Source organism: Aristolochia californica, unplaced genomic scaffold (genome assembly GCF_029961685.1).
Source record: "Aristolochia californica isolate CCGP_79_NKW_82.1479 unplaced genomic scaffold, dmAriCali1.0.hap1 SCAF_4, whole genome shotgun sequence".
Lineage (NCBI taxonomy): Eukaryota > Viridiplantae > Streptophyta > Magnoliopsida > Piperales > Aristolochiaceae > Aristolochia > Aristolochia californica.
The window spans coordinates 43,741,545-43,758,205 of NW_027182103.1; the positions used below are offsets into that span (position 1 = coordinate 43,741,545).

Below are 16,661 nucleotides of genomic sequence, written 5' to 3' on the forward strand. Positions count from 1 at the left end.
TTTTATTCAAGATTTGAGATTTCTCCAACGAGATTAAAAGAAGACGAATTATTACAGCAATAACACGACAAATATCACTGATCATACTTTTTTTTAACATAGAAAATAATTTGACAACTAAAATTTTAATAAAAAACTCTATTTTATAAATTTTTAATCCTTCGGTCGAATAGAGTCTTGGACTCTGAGATCATTTTTAAATTTTCAGTTTTGGGAAATAACCTTTCCAGCCTCTAGATCAAGTGAACTCCCTTTCAGTGCTTCAAATTATGTTTCCAAATTCTTCCGTTCGAAGACAAACCAGGCAGCAGATAATATCAGCCAGGATCAAACTGTACACTTAATCATATTGTTTCCACTGCCAAAAGTTTCTTTAAACATTGATGAACGAAAAGAGAAGGTAAAAATTTGAGCCATATAATATAACGGCAAAAACAAAGCAAAACTAAAACCTAAGCTGACCCTAAATCCACCACTTACACTAACCCACTGTAGAGAAAATTAAATTAAGTATAGCATTTTGCTTCTGGACTAGACCTGGACCCGGTTCTCTTAAACCAAACGGTCTTCCTCTGTTCTTTCTTTGGACTGTATCAAACTCTAAATACATTATTCTATGTCACAACTGCATGTTTGCTGCCTTGTGTCCTCACAGCGGCGGCTTCACTGTCTGGTGTTATTTCTTCTTCCATCAGGTATTTGTCTACCTGTGCAGCAGCTTGGCGGCCCTCTGCTATTGCCCAGACGACCAGTGACTGTCCCCGCCGACAGTCCCCAGCGGCAAAAATACCTTCCACACTTGTAGAAAATTTCCCATATTCGGCTTTGAAATTCGTACGCTGGTCGCGTTCCAAACCCAGCTTCTCAGCTACAGTCTGCAATTGAAACATTGTAATACTTTTATTTTGTTTTTCACAAGCAACATGATAACTAAAGACACTAGAACCAAAACAAAAAAGAGTCAAAACATCAAGTATAAGAACAGCATGCTTACAGATTCAGGGCCTAGGAATCCCATTGCCAAGAAAACGAGGTCTGCCTCGATCAATTCATTTGAACCTTCAACTTCCTTAAACTGAAATCTGCCATTTGCATCTTTCTCCCAATGAACACGAACCAATTCAAGTGCCTTCACAGCACCATTTTCATCACCAATAAACCTCTTGGTCAACACCTCGTAAGATCTTGGATCTTTCCCAAATTTTGCTGCTGCTTCTTGGTGCCCATAGTCAACACGGAATATACGTGGCCACTAAAAGACAGAACAACACAGTCAACGGAAATTAGAGAAGAGTGCAGATAAGTAAAAGAGAACGCAGCTTGGGATGTCAAAGGCGAACCTGTGGCCATGGATTTCCAGGAGCTCTAGTTTGAGGTGGCTCCGGCAGTAGTTCCAGATTTATGAGGCTGGTACACTCATGCCGGATGGATGTTCCAATGCAGTCTGTTCCAGTGTCACCACCTCCAATTACAACCACTTTCTTCCCCTTTGCAGATATATACTTCCCGTCCAGCAGATTACTATCAAGCAAGCTCTTGGTATTTCCATGGAGAAATTCCATAGAAAAATGGATTCCAGAGAGCTCCCGGCCAGGAACAGGGAGATCCCTGCATAATAGTAAAGATAGTATGAGATGTGTCATTTTAAAGATCATTAGAAACTTACGATATCTTCATTTATAACAACATTAAACAGCAATTCCAGTATTCCACATTTTCTTTGTTGTACCACATAAAATTTCTACAAATAAAACAAATTTTTAAGCATCATTTCTTAAGCAAGTCTTGCCTACTGGTCATGCCCCAGGTAAAGGTAGACAATGAATAAGTGCAAAATCCTACTACATAACCTATATTTCTGTGACAAGCAACATTACCTAGGTTTGGTGGCTCCACAAGCCAAGATAGTTGCATCACTCTCTGCCCGAAGCTTTTCAAGAGAATACAGTGGATCTTTCCCAACATTTGCATTAACCAAAAATTTAATTCCTTCCTCAGCCATAAGATTAACTCGACGTTGAACAACATCAACCTTGTCTGCCTTCATATTAGGAACTCCATACATCATGAGTCCTCCAATTCGGTCTGCACGTTCATACACTGAGACCCAGTGACCCATTCTATTCAACTGATCAGCAGCTGCCAGACCAGCAGGTCCACTTCCTACTATAGCCACATTCTTCCTGCACACGTGACAAATTACAAACAATGTGATCCAATTTGATTCTCTGGAAAAAACACGAGTAGACAACAATCCAGTAAGAAGTGATACACTTCATCCAAATGCCATTAACTGACCAAAACACATAACTGGAAGAATGAATAACATACCCTGTCCTTTTGACAGGAGGTCGAGGCAACATCCATCCTTCCTCGAAGGCCTTATCAATAATGGAGCACTCTATGTTTTTAATGGATACCGGATTCTCTATTATGCCAAGAACACAAGATCCTTCACATGGTGCAGGACAAACTCGGCCAGTGAACTCAGGGAAATTGTTCGTCTCCAGAAGCCTATCTAATGCTTCACGCCACCTATTCTGGTAAACCAATTCATTGAACTCAGGTATCTTATTGCCCAGAGGGCAACCAGAGTTCTCCTGAAATGCAGGTAATATTAATGAAAGATTTGAATTACTCAACAGAAAAAATTATGAAGTACCAAAGATATAAAATCATACCTGATGACAGAAGGGAGTCCCACAATCCATGCAGCGAGCAGACTGAGTTTTCAACAAAGGCCCTGGCTTTGACTCCTCTGCAACCTCCTTCCAGTCACCTACACGAACAATAGGGTCCCTATATGAAATTCCCTCGCGCTCGTAAGCAACAAAACCCCGATGCTTGATGGCGTCAGGCACTCTTGTTGGCCTCTTTGGTGGTTCCGTCTCAACAGATTTCTGTGGATTGCCAAGAATTTAGTGAGATGCAAGCCTATAAATGAGCAATCATGCACAAGTTCATCTAGACAAGAGGCTTTTTATCACTTTTTCCCTGCAAGCATAGAATCCAAATAGGTAATCAATTAATTTATACCAGACTTCCGTTGGCACTGCCTGCAGCTGCCAACTTCTTCAGCTCTTCAAAAGCATCCTTCTCAATCAGCTCAACCTCTTCCTGAGCTTCAGGTTCTTTGATAGCTTGTTCCTCCTTTAGTTTGTTCAGTACCCGTTTAAGATCTCTTGGAAACACCTTCACGAATTTGGGAAGAAGTTCATTAAAATTAGCAAGAACATCCTTTGCCAACTCGCTATTAGTGTGCCGCTGGTGTTGCTGTATCATCATCCTCAGAGTCATAATATCATCATAATCTTCTACTCCGTCAAGATCCACTAATTCAAGGTTGCACCTTTGGTGGAACTTCTCATCCACATCAAGAACAAATGCTATGCCCCCACTCATCCCTGCAGCAAAGTTCCTTCCAGTTTTCCCAAGTACCACTACAGTACCACCTGTCATGTACTCACAACCATGATCTCCAACCCCCTCAACCACAGCTTTAGCCCCTGAGTTACGCACACAAAATCTCTCAGCAGCAGTTCCATTAAAATATGCCTCCCCTCCAGTAGCCCCATAGAGAGCAACATTACCTATGACTATATTTTCCTTCGGATCAAACTGGCTTTTTCTGGAAGGGTACACTACAATCTTCCCCCCAGATAACCCCTTACCTACATAGTCATTGCTGTCCCCTTCTAGTTCCAGAGTGATCCCTGGACAAAGGAATGCACCAAGACTCTGACCAGCACTTCCTGTCAGCTTCACATGGATGGTATCTTTAGGTAGCCCATTCATGTGGTATCTCTTGGTCACTTCGTGACTTAGCATTGTCCCAACAGCACGATTCACATTACCAATAGGCATTTCTATGTAAACAGGAAGGCCACTTTCCAAGGCAGGTTTGCATGAAGCTATCAGTTTTTTATCCAATGCCATGTCCAATCCATGCTCCTGTTTCTGTACACAATATTGAGCTGCATCGGGTCGAATACTGGCAGCAGGTCTCAGTAGAAGAGAAAGATCAATATTTTCAAGTTTCTCATTATTTTTTATCACTTCTTTATCAATTTCAAGCATATCAGAGCGGCCAACCATCTCATTCATGGTTCGGAAACCAAGCTGAGACATAATCTCTCTGACCTCTTCAGCCAAAATAAAGAAGAAATTGATTACGTGCTCAGGTTCACCAGCAAACTTCTCACGTAGAATGGGATCTTGAGTTGCAATGCCAACAGGGCAGGTGTTCTTGTGGCATTTTCGCATCATAATGCAGCCTAGGGTTATGAGTGGAGCAGTGCTGAATCCAAACTCTTCAGCACCAAGGAGGGCAGCAGTAGCAACATCCCTTCCCGTTTTGAGCTGGCCATCAGTCTGAAGAATGGCTCTGCTCCGGAGATCATTTGCTACAAGGGTTTGATGAGTCTCTGCCAGCCCAAGCTCCCATGGAAGTCCTGCATTCTTAATTCCTGTCCACCGAGAAGCTCCAGTTCCTCCGTCATGACCAGATATCAAGACATGGTCAGCGTGCCCTTTAACAACACCACTAGCAATAACTCCAACACCAGCCTCAGAGACAAGTTTCACACTGATTCGAGCTGCTGGGTTTGAATTCTGTAAAAATAAAATAAAAAACGGAAGTTAAAACAACTTAACATACAGACAAATCCTTATCAGCAGCCATTACTACCAACTTATTTTCACAAATTTCCTAAAATTCTCTTGGTCCATAAGGCACTAAGTTGACTCTTGCATCTCACTCATGTTTTTACGGTGGGGGAAGTGACAGGTGTCTATTTCCTACTTCCAACCACAAACGCCAATGAGATTCGATCTTAATTATTTAACCCCGGGGGGGGGGGGAAGAGAGAGAGAGGTGCCCAAAGGAGCTCTTTTCTCAAGGGAAACAAGATCGCCAATGGAACTGTATATAAAGCTATGTCATTATGGATGTCATAATAGGTCAATTATAATTAAGTATACCTTTAGATCATGAATTAATTGAGCAAGGTCCTCGATGGAATAAATATCATGATGGGGAGGAGGACTGATAAGCCCCACACCAGCAGTTGAATTCCGTGTGACAGCAATGTCACCTATAACCTTATGGCCCGGAAGTTCTCCTCCTTCACCAGGCTTTGCTCCCTGTATAAAAGTGCACCAGATGGAATCAGAGATAAGCTAACTCAAAAGAAAATAAACTTCCAGTCGACAACAAATCTCACCAAATGCCAAAGGCATGCATCAGTTAAAGGATACAAAGACACACTGAGGTGCTTTGCATACTCAGCAACATCTGTCATGAACATAAACTTATAAACAAGAGGAACCCTAGTTCCAGGAAGAGGAGAGACCCAAAAAAAGGAAAATATACACACTCTTAAGCATGTCCTAGGGAAGAAAATGTCTTGCATCTAGAATATACCTGAGCCATCTTTATTTGGAGCTCATCAGCATTTGTAAGGAAATAACTGGAAACTCCAAATCTACCACTTGCAACTTGCTTAATCGCACTCCTTTTAGGATTCATTGTACCATCTGGAAGAGGCTCCATACGAGATGGCGGCTCGCCACCCTCACCTGCAGAACAAACTCAAAAAAGATAAACAAATGAAGAAACAGCTTTAATAACATCCCATCTAAAATCATAAACATCATACCAGTATTAGATTTCCCCCCTAGCTTATTCATTGCAATAGCAAGACTGGTGTGTGCCTCCAACGAGATGGAGCCGTAGCTCATTGCTCCAGTGCAGAACCGCTTTACAATCTCACTAGCAGGCTCCACTTCATCCAGAGGAATTTTTTCTGCCACATCTTTGAATTTCAACATACCTCGCAAGTTGCAGCTTTTATTTAGCTCTTGTATTCTCCTAGAATATTCTTTATATGCTGCAACACTGTTTTCTCTTGCTGCCTCTTGCAGCTTTGCAATGGCAAGGGGGTCATTCAGATGAATTTCGCCACCTTTCCTCCAGTGGTAGTCCCCAGGGTTTGGCAATGCCACAGCCTCTGCACTTCCAGCAGGCAAAACTCTGTCGGGGAATGCAAGCTCATGCAGCCGGAGTGCATCCTGTGCAAGCATCTCAAATGTTGCACCCTCAACCCTACTAGGCGTTCCATTAAAACATCTCTGCACAACCTCAGAGGAAAGACCAAGAGCCTCAAATATTTGAGCACCTTTATATGAAGCCAAGGTTGATATCCCCATTTTGGCCAGAACTTTCATCATCCCATAATTACTTGCTTTGAAGTACTTCTTGACAAGGTCGACCTTAGTATGGAACTGGCCATCTGCTTTGGGAGGTATCTTACCATCAATCTGGAGTCGCCAAATGGCCTCTATGGCCAAGTATGGGCAGATTGCATCAGCACCAAATCCCACCAGAGTACAGAAATGATGCACTTCACGTGGTTCAGCTGATTCAACTATCAAGCCAATTTGAGTACGTTCAAGTTTTGAGACAAGATGCTGATGGACTGCACCCACTGCCAAAAGGGAGCTAACTGCAACACGCTTCTCTGAGAAAGCTGCAGGAAGTAAAGAATAGATTAGAACTATAAGAAGATACCAAAAACAGGTGAAAGCCTGGCATGACCCACAAATATAAGTATTTTATATGCCACCACAAATATATCACAGTCTTCACAAGAAGAGAGGTTTAAATCTGTCTTCACTTTGTCCTCCCACTAAAACTAAAATTGTCCTAAATGAAGATAATAAGAAGATTCTCTACAACTGCATCCCAAATGCAGTTTATAAGATTATACACTATTTGCAGAGACTACTCACCTCTGTCAGATAACACCAGTGTCGTATAACCTTCACTAATAGCTGCACGTGCCTCAGCACAAATCCTATCCAGAGTTTCCTCCAAACCCTTTCGACCTTGCTCCTTAGAGTAAGTGATATCTAGAACTTTGCTTCGCCAACCTCGGTAATTCATTTTTTTAATGGCTTCCATTTCTTCAGTAGAAAGTAGGGGCCCCTTCAAAGACAGCCTGTGGCACTGCTCTTCAGTTGTTTCTGTCAGGTCCCCTTCTGGACCTATCATGCATTCCATTGAAGTAACAATTTTTTCTCGAATTGGATCAATAGGAGGATTTGTTACTTGAGCAAACATCTGCTTAAAATATTCAAATGTCAATTTCTCCCTATTTGACATGACAGCTAAGGGAGTATCATTGCCCATCGACCCAAGAGCCTCAGTTCCATCTTTTGCCATGGGTAACAATAGCATCTCCAATGCTTCCACAGTATAACTGCACAAAAAACCCTCATTATTCATTTGATGTTTAAAAGGTAGGCTACAAAAATGACAAAAATCAGGAAAGTTTACAAACCCAAAAGCCTTCAATGGTGCCAACAGGCCATGAATTCCCAGGTTTTCCATATCATTGTCGTTATAAACCTGGAGGTCAATGTACAGAGTCACCAAACTGAGAATCAATATAGATAACAACCAGAAGCAATTAAGGAAGTATAATCTAACTTACAGAGACAATCCCAGATATAGTGGGTGGAACTCTCACAGTCTCTGGAACCGAGGCAACAATGTCCTTGAGCTCTATTTTTTGCCTTTCAAGCCATTCCCCATATGGTCTTGCTAATGAGTACTGTTTTTTCAGGGCCTCGTTATCAACAACAATATGATTGTCAAAATCAACCAACAGCATCATTCCAGGATTGAGTCTTCCCTTCCTCTGCACATCTTCAGGAGCGATATCAACAACACCAACTTCACTGGCCATGATAACACGACCACTATGGGTAATGTAAAAACGACCTGGACGGAGCCCATTCCGATCCAATGTTGCTCCAAGATAGTGGCCATCAGTAACTGCAGTATCATTTCCAAAATTCCTCAAAATTAACCATAAAATTCAAGCCACAGTGAAAAAACAAAAGCTAAACATAAAACTGGTTGAGAGTTTACATGAAATAAGAGCAGGCCCATCCCATGGTTCCATAAGAGATGAGAAGTATTCATAGAGGGCCTTCGTTTCAGGATCCATATTCTTATCATTTTGCCAGGCCTCAGGAATCATCATCATAACAGCTTCAGGAAGACTTCTACCAGCTCGAACCAGAAGCTCAAGAACACCATCAAAAGCTCCTACAGTTGCATATCTTCAAATTAGACTTATCTGCCAAAACAGAATTACATAGATGAGAATATACTGAAAAGACAGTGCTGATAAAACCTGAATCTGATGAACTCGCATCCACAATGGGTAGAAGTTTCTTCATCTCATTCTTAGACAGACCCAGTTCCTTGCACTTCAAAAGACCCTCACGTGCTTTCATCCTGGACATTGTCATGCCAAAGATATTTATGTTTCCACTTGATTGGCATCCAAATAACATGGTTATCCAGTGATGTCAAAATTAACACATACCAGTTCACATTTCCACGAAGTGTATTGATCTCCCCATTGTGACCCAAAACCCGCATAGGTTGAGCACGGTCCCAGCTGGGAAAAGTATTAGTAGAAAACCGAGAATGAACCTGCAGATGTAAGACAGCCAAGAAAAATAAACCACAGGGTTCCTTCAAATTCATTAATGAACCAAAAGCCAATGGAGAAATAGAAAACAAGAATCCTGCCAAAGGAATCTAAATTTCTAAGCGCTTGCCAATTTTGCAGTGCTAATACAAGTATCTTGGGAACCCTAAGCTACCTTGACCAAATACAAGTTCCCTTCCACCTCCAAATTGGAAGTCTCATCATCAAGTAACGACCATACAGAGGAGCACTGCATCAAGTTTTCTGCAACATGGTTGACTCTGTATCAAGGTTTATGGCCATCTTTACCCAAGGCACCAATCACCCAAATCCAAATAGTAATCAAAACAGTACAAGAAGCTAAGCATTCAGTGAAGCTTTAACACCTCTGTTACCAGTTTGTCAGTCCCCATGCTGTCCGCTGTTAGGGTAAGTGTTTTGGGGGTAAAGAAAATAAGTGGGTGGGGAATATATTTACCAGGGTCATATAACTTGTAAACCTTTCATGACCAAGATCTGCATAATAATAGTTCCTCAACTGATCGGGTTTTAGTTGGCCTTTGTATACAACGGTGCTGCCACAACAGAAGGGAGACAACCAATTAACAATGAGATAGAATCACTTGAAAACGTGTTAAACATGCTCAAGGTCTTTTATGAGATAAAGGCTTCCATTCACTTCCCACATAAATCAAGTGCAACATTTTGCCTTCAACAGATGAATTGCATTTGACAGATAGTCCCCCCACATATTCTTTTCTTTAATTGTGCGAATACTTATAGGACAAATTCATATTTCATATAGCAAAAAGTTTTGTAGAGTTATGTAGATGGATAAGTAAAATAAACAGAAAAGGCCATTTTCCAAACAGTAGAATGTGATTTCCATTGCAGGCTGCAATATATATAGTTGGAATACCACTTGTTAAGAAAAAATAATCCATGCACATGGAAGTGCAAAACAAAAAAAGGAGAATATGAAACAGCATTTACAAAAGTAAGGCAGACCATGAAAATAAACCTTGAAGACAGAGAACAAATATAGAAATCTTTCACTCCACCATGTTGAAGGTTTAGAGCAGCTCGAATTGCAACCATCGAGACCCTCCTGAGTATGTACATCTAGAAAGTTCGTAGACAAAGAGCAAGAGGGGGAAAAAATTAATAAAATAAATATGCTTAATCTAAAATAAAATTTGAAATTCAAAAAACAATGTTAAATTAAGCAATGTGACCTCCAACCTGTTTCTCAAAGTCAACATTTGATCTTGAACTACGTGTTAGGAAAACTTGTTCAATAACAGGCTCTGTTTGTAGGGCAGACTTGCCCAAGTCAGAATTGTTTGTTGGTACCGAACGCCAACCAAGCACATTATGACCCAAGGACTCAGCAACCTGTGTATAACTCAGGAATGATCCAATTGATGACTAGAAATATAGCACATCCAAAACCGGGTTGGAGATAAAAATCATGAAAGAGTAATATTCGTAAACAGTTCAGTAATCACCTTGTTAAACACTATTTTGCTCTCTTCACGGCGAGTCAGTGACGTAGGCAAGAAGAACATGCCCACAGCATACTCACCTGGAGCTGGTAATTCAAATCCGACGTCCATCGTCACCTGGAAAAGTAACACGAGGCACTTCAGAAATCAACATCACCTTTACAAAGTCATAGATTTTCATGCAAAAATCATTACAGAGCATTAAACAAACCTCCCGGAAGAAATCATGAGGAAGAGCCACAAGAATTCCAGCACCATCACCAGTGTTTGTTTCGCAGCCACACGCACCTCTATGGGACATTCGAACTAACATTTCTATAGCATCTACCACCTGCAAGACAATGACAAATAAGGTAAACGGAGGAAAGAAAAACGCTTGGCAGAACAATTTAGAAAAAAAAAAAAAAAGTGAAAGATGCCAGAAGTGAGATATCAAAGACAGAAATATGTAAAAAGAAATAGGAAACATATAATGGCACAGTTTTATTTTACAAACTGACGAAATTCTGTAAATCTAAATGGGACTTACGGTTTTCCTTCTGTATTCACCAGAGAGCTCTGCAATGAAGCCAACTCCGCAAGAATCCTTGTCAAATGATGGATCATACAAGCCCAGAGGCTTCTCCGGAACCAGCGAGAGCGCCATCGATGGAACCACGATTCTGAGTTTCGGAGAGCGACCAGGACCATCAGATCTCCAAAGATGTCTCTTTTCTTGACACGATGAACGCAATTTTGTTCCAAAGAACTTCTCGGCGGAGATAGGGTCATGTCGCCTGGGAGCAGAGGGACACACAGCTCCGCTTCTCCGAAAAGCCAATGGAAGGATGATCCTTTGATTACTGGCAGAAGGTCGTAAAAGCGAATCATGTCGAAGGTGAAGAGTGGAACCTGGAAGTGCTGCCATTATTTGATTGTCAGGAGGAAAGTGGAGATATATTTGTCCTTGTAAATTATTCGGATTCCAGAAGATGGAAAAGTTCGATTTTTTATTTATCGGATGCAATCAAAGCCAAGAAAGTTCAGAGGATCTTGGAAAAGATTTCCAACGTAAAATCAACTCGAAAGAAACAGTTCACGGGACTAGAAGCAATATCCCCACAAGTTCAGTTCCCACTCTTCGGTCGCCGACAATCACTGATACTAAATCGGTATGCTGCGTATCGAAGCTGCAAATCAGCGATCTGGATCTTTCCTTCAACGTCTCAAACATTCACTGTTCCCTTCACCAGAGTCTCCAGCCGCCGCGTCCCCAACCCTAAAGACAACCGAAACGTTGGTCGAACAAATCACGGAAATAAGCGAAAATGAATGAACGCACAGAAAATCACAAACACTGACCCAGTTGGAAGCACGAAGTCACCGACAACACAAAAGGATCTGAACCCGATAGAGATGAATACCGAGAGTTCAAACAGATAATCGATTTTCAATCCCCAATCAGTCCTCAAACAAAGACAACGGGAAGCAGCCGAACTCGGACAAGAACGAAGAAAGAACGGTGATCGAAACACAGACTTTCCAGCGTCAAATCGCAGAATCAAGTCGCGCGACGCAGAAGATACGGAGAAACCGAAAGCTGCTTCTCTTCTCTCCCGACGAGGACCGACCGACGGACGAACGACCGACCTTTCTGTATCATATGCTCTTTTCCATCGCCTCTACCGTCTTTATTTATAGAAAAATGGAAGAAAACAGGAATGATGCGCGCCTCTGCGCTCGCTGTCACCCTCGCCTTCAGCTACCAAGAAAACGGAGCCAATTGAGGTCCTTTCAAATGATGTGACAGGTCGGATTTTAATGTCGATGGAACGTGGAATTCGCTCTATGCGGCACTTGACAACCGCTCATAGCGGGACCCGCTAACTAAACGACGCCCCGAGCCTATAGCCGCCTGTAGCCTCGGTGCCGAGCCTCCTCGACTCGTACAATTATTTTCTAGTTATCTCTTTGCCTCACCACCAGTAGTCACCACTGCATCTACCGAATTACAAAAACTGGCCCTGTCGTTCCCGACAATTGACGAAAAGGGCAAAAGCTTGGACGGTTGCATTGAACAGAAAAGGATTTTACTTTGATGGACTGAAAGTGGCGATTTAGAAGGAGACCCTGCTCTGGATAGGATCGAAGAGAATGCCTCAGCGACAAAAACTCTATCAGGATAAAGTTTATCTCGGTCAGCGACAAAAACTCTTTCAGGATAAAGTTCATCTCTGTCACACATAATAGAATATCCTTTTTTCAGCGAAATCGGATTTTTCACGAAAATTTTGGACTTTTATCGTTTATCGGTAGCAGGTTTCTGGCTTCTGGCTTCTATTTAACTTCCGCATGCTGTCGACATTTCTTCTTTTTTCCTTGGGCAGTAGTCATGGAGGATAGATTATTGCGTCTACGCTGCTGTTGCAAACGTCTACATAAGTTGAGCTCACTGTGAGTCAGCAAAACATTAAAGAGAAAAAGGTGAAAAGGTTCAGAAAAAGAAATGAAGGTGAAGGACTCAAGATCACTGGTTTAATTTTTCTGGGAGAGGAACAGTGTTGCTAATCAAGTATACTTCACTTTCAAGTTGACAACAAGGGCCAGATCTAAAGACTAACAACAACCGGAAGCAGAATGGAAATGTTGGGTGGATGAAATGTCGATTGTGCAAAATTTAACGTCAGGGATGGCGTCACAGATCCATGAGTGGAAATAACGAAGGAAGGAGGATTTCGAGTATTCATTGCCAACCGATTTGGTAAAAGCAGATGTTGGATTTCGGCGCTCGCAGTTTATGCGGCCAACCGTAACAGATTTCTTGGTAACGCCGCCTGCCGAGACGGCAAGACCGACAATGTCTGCTGCATCCCTTCCCCCGCCTCCTCATCGCATCATTCTACATCATTAATCAATTAAAATTCAAGACACCAAAATAACAATCATTTCCTCTTTCTTTGTCTTCTGGAAAATATTGAAAATGGAAACCGTATTCAGAGTTTTTTTGCTCTGCTAGACGGTTAAAATTTGAAATCTCGACTGTTAGTTCGAAATGACGGCGTTCTCGTTGCAGAAAGGTTGTAGGTGAGGTGTCATGTCCGGGGTGACGTAAAGGGAGAGGACTTCGTCTGGATATCCTTGTCGCTAACAAGAGGTACGGAGAGCTGAGAGAGCAGCGAGAGGCTGAAATCGTGTTTTTTGGCGGGAGAGACACTGAGACAGCGAGTTGGGACTTCCAGCACGGCGTCACACCATCGCCTCGCTCAATCAAATATCAATCACGCAACGTCAAACGTGAAAAAGCACCGCGTACCGACCCCGACTTGACGGCATTTCGTCGAGCACCTTTATGTGTCCTTCGTTTCCCTACTAAAAAAAACAAAGAATTCCCAGTCCTGCCATTGGAGTTTCCGATCAGAGTTCAGCATCAGGAACACATAGCCTGGCGGTGGCGTCCTGCTTTAAGGGCAGGGACCAAGACTCGATAATGGGTCTTCTCTTATCATGTTTCCAGTTCAATAATGGCGGATAAGTGGCCTTATAGATTGGATTTAGCAGGTCTAGTCCACAGATTACAGAACCCAAAAACCCAACTATTCCAAGCAAATGAGGCTACCCTCCATGAACCAGAAAGCCAGAAGTCAGAACCTCAGACGGTATGCTTCAACGCTTCAACTGTCTATGAACTAAAAGTGTGATTACCACCACCCTCCGAAAAAGACCGAAGCATGGGCAAGAGAATACAGACAGAATTTTGGCTCCCACAGAACATCGTTTTAAAGTTTGAGTGGTCCTCCATGACTCCAACCCACATGCCCAGCAAATACTCCTTGTTTTTCTTCCACTTCTCTACTGCTGCTGCTGCTGCTGCTTCCATAGATTTTACGGATACGGAAATTTTCAATCACGGTCAGCCATAACCCTGCACATAGGGAACATAAAACCAAAGAAACCTTCTGTTCGCATCAGTGCTTGCCCATTTGAAGAATACGGTTTCATCTTCTTCAATAAGAGAACAAGACTCGAACAAGCAGAGGGTTTATTTCGGGCAGAAAATGGACGAAAGAACTAATTCTTTCGCACCTGTATAACCCAATCAATCAAATGAACATTCCAATATTAAACCCAGAGAAGTAGAACCAACACAAACAACTGGGATCAAACGCGTTAGTGTGCAAGAATATGCAACTAAAACAAAACTAAAAATGCCCCAGAAATTAAAAAGCTTCGCAAAAGTGTCAAAGGAACGTATATTTCGATTCACGAAGCAGACGCACAGGGGTTACTGCCCTCTACCCTTTCCTGGCAGGAGACCGAATCTCAATCCTTTCTGGGTTGGTTCGGTCCCAAAGTGAGCAGTCTCGTCTTACCCTTTTTCCTATTTCCCCTGTCGGTGATCCGCAGGAGCGAAAATCCCGCATACCGTTCTTGATGTGATCGTCGTCACCGAGTCTTTACTTTGTTACCCAAACACCCGCAGTCAAAATCATGGAGGATATTACAAGAATCAACGTGGAGGGCTTCCCACCTCCGCGACGTTAGAAGGATGGAGGAAATTGAAGCTAAAAGTGGGGACATCGGAAGCTTTTGCCGGAAGAATGTGTGATCTATATTTCTTACCAGGAAAAAACAATCAATGGGCAGCGCAAAAATGATCAACTGCGGCGGCTGCTTTGAAATGACACTGTTCCTTCTGTTGCCTGAAAGGAAAGTTGGAAGTAGATTTGATCATGGATGATCCATGAACCAATAATTGAAACACAACTCGACACATTTCAGAGTTTGGAATCTCCAATACCGAAAATCAGACACGACGGGACCCTAAACTACTTCCACTCTTTCTTTTTAAATTCAGAAACAACTTTATTTTAAGTTATTTTGTTCACGACTCATCCACATTTCTAAGAAAAGATGATTATGCCCATATTTAATCTTATTTCAGCTAAAAACACATGTAGAAATCAATAAGCCAGTCATCGTGTCTTCATCAATTAAAAAATGTCCAGAGCTCACCTTTGCTTCCGAATGGGACAAGTAAATGCCCAACTGCCTCTTTTAACCGTATATCCCAGAATGCTTGTCTTTCCTGTAGGTAAAATCTGCATCAATCTTCAGACCTAAAATCAATCTTCCGAGTCTGGAGGCTCGGACCCTTCCGAACCAGCACTGGGTGGACATCTCCCCAGTCAATCATCTCCATTGGGGGATTAAAAAATACTGGATTTCATCTCATGGGTACCAATTTGGAAGATCCGCAGTTTGGCTTGCCTTGGAGGGAAAAGAGTAATTTATTCATCACTGGAAAGTTCAGAAGCAATATAAAATTACAAAAATCATCAGAGATCCAGCCACTTCCGTTGTTTCTTTCTCTTTCCTTTTATTTCCTGGTAGCAAGTGTTTAAGAGTAAAGTCTAGTGTCAACTACACCTAGGGATTCCTTCTGATCACAACGTTGACCTGCCTCGTCGATGATGAGCTTTTTCTTTATCAAGAAATGTCAGAAAGAAGTCTTTTAATTATTCCTGTAGTTGATATCTCTTTATGTGCCCATTTGCAGTCGGGTGTTTGATTTCTCCATGCAATTAATGATACATGGAGTTTGCTTCTCACAGGCAAGCATGTCACAGATCTTTAGAAGAAATGCCTCCATGAACGAACTCATTCTTCTTTTCTTTAAGCTTTTATTATACACGTAGAAGAATCTTAACAAATTCTTAATCAACACTGACAGGCATCACAGAAACAAGAACCTATTTGTTTGGGATGTGTAGTATGCTTAACAGCAGAAAACTGGGGAGAGTTAGAAGTGGAAATGCTTCAACAAAGACACTCTCAAATGAAAATAAACAGAAGATCGGACGACCATAAAATCAAAATGGGATCATGTCTTTAGATGAAAGCAAAGAGCAGATTATGATCTAAAAGGCAAGTCATCATATTGACGTCATCTAATGCTCTCTGAAACAGCAATAGTAAAAAACTATGGCTTCATCAAAGAGTAATAACAATAAAGATATCAAACAACGCTTTTAATTTAGAATGGAGTCAAGGGCCTACCAGTATGGAGAAGCCGGCTTCTTCTGTCGTTTTCCTGCAGTAAGCAACTGGGTCATTTTAGCGAACACCTAGAGGTCACTTACTGGAAAAGGAACAGATAAAGGGGATTGGCTGTTGCGATCAGAGAGGAGATGGGGCATGGCCAAATGCTCCTTCCCGACCTTAAAAGGTCACTCTTTCAGTTACTCAAAGGGGCTCCATGAAGGACTTTGCATGAGAGACACACCCTCTGCTTCGCGCTTCCTTGTTTTTTTCGATAAAGTCCCACCTACACGCGTCCCACTGCAAGATAATACTATATAAAAGTTTCAGGATTCCCTCCGGTTCCTTGAAGAAACTTGATGAAATGGAGCTGGCGTCATGTTCCTGGCAGGAATAGCTTTCGCAGCGGGACGACAGGCGGGGATATGTCCGGTTCTCAACCGGGAGGTTTGACAGAAATCCTCGTGCGGGAAGGAAGAGGACAAGATTTCAGAGACCACAATACCTGTTTGATAGTCTTTTTCTTCTTCTTCCTATTTATTTTTTGAAAACTACAGCACAGTTGCTGAATTTTTAATCTTTCTATGAAATTTTTTAACAAAAGAAGGTAATATATTAATTTACATACTCAGTT

At 41.9% G+C, this 16,661-nt stretch overlaps 1 protein-coding gene across 3 annotated transcripts; it reads right to left on the reverse strand.

The window, feature by feature from the left end:
* Nucleotides 1–340: 340 nt before the first annotated feature.
* On the reverse strand, nucleotides 341–11,617 carry LOC137961875 (glutamate synthase [NADH], amyloplastic-like). 3 transcript variants are annotated; one of them, XM_068808482.1, is made up of 22 exons: nucleotides 11,351–11,617; nucleotides 10,539–11,267; nucleotides 10,221–10,340; nucleotides 10,013–10,126; nucleotides 9,747–9,899; nucleotides 9,526–9,626; nucleotides 8,983–9,079; nucleotides 8,397–8,506; nucleotides 8,202–8,305; nucleotides 7,934–8,113; nucleotides 7,494–7,837; nucleotides 6,790–7,408; nucleotides 5,658–6,527; nucleotides 5,423–5,577; nucleotides 4,981–5,142; nucleotides 3,037–4,611; nucleotides 2,682–2,900; nucleotides 2,332–2,600; nucleotides 1,878–2,183; nucleotides 1,341–1,608; nucleotides 995–1,252; nucleotides 341–875 (listed from the first exon to the last, which is right to left on the reverse strand). In XM_068808482.1, exons 2-22 carry the CDS (start codon nucleotides 10,914–10,916, stop codon nucleotides 615–617), a joined length of 6,663 nt encoding a protein of 2,220 aa, XP_068664583.1. In that variant the 5' UTR covers nucleotides 10,917–11,267; nucleotides 11,351–11,617; the 3' UTR covers nucleotides 341–614. The 3 variants fall into 3 exon arrangements, with proteins under 3 accessions (XP_068664583.1, XP_068664584.1, XP_068664585.1); XM_068808483.1 differs by having other exon boundaries at nucleotides 6,790–7,259; nucleotides 7,341–7,408; nucleotides 10,539–11,617; XM_068808484.1 differs by lacking the exons at nucleotides 9,526–9,626; nucleotides 9,747–9,899; nucleotides 10,013–10,126; ... (1 more) ...; nucleotides 10,539–11,267; nucleotides 11,351–11,617 and adding an exon at nucleotides 8,680–8,768 and having other exon boundaries at nucleotides 8,983–9,038.
* Between the last annotated feature and the right edge of the window lie 5,044 nt (nucleotides 11,618–16,661).

Excerpts from the sequence above, each read along its gene's own strand:
- LOC137961875 (XM_068808482.1), bottom strand. The coding sequence starts at position 10,916 with ATGGCAGCACTTCCAGGTTCCACTCTTCACCTTCGACATGATTCGCTT. Across the intron at positions 10,127-10,220 it reads CTCATGATTTCTTCCGGGAG|GTGACGATGGACGTCGGATT; the intron begins GTTTGTTTAATG and ends TTACTTTTCCAG. Across the intron at positions 876-994 it reads GATTCCTAGGCCCTGAATCT|ACTGTAGCTGAGAAGCTGGG; the intron begins GTAAGCATGCTG and ends TTTCAATTGCAG.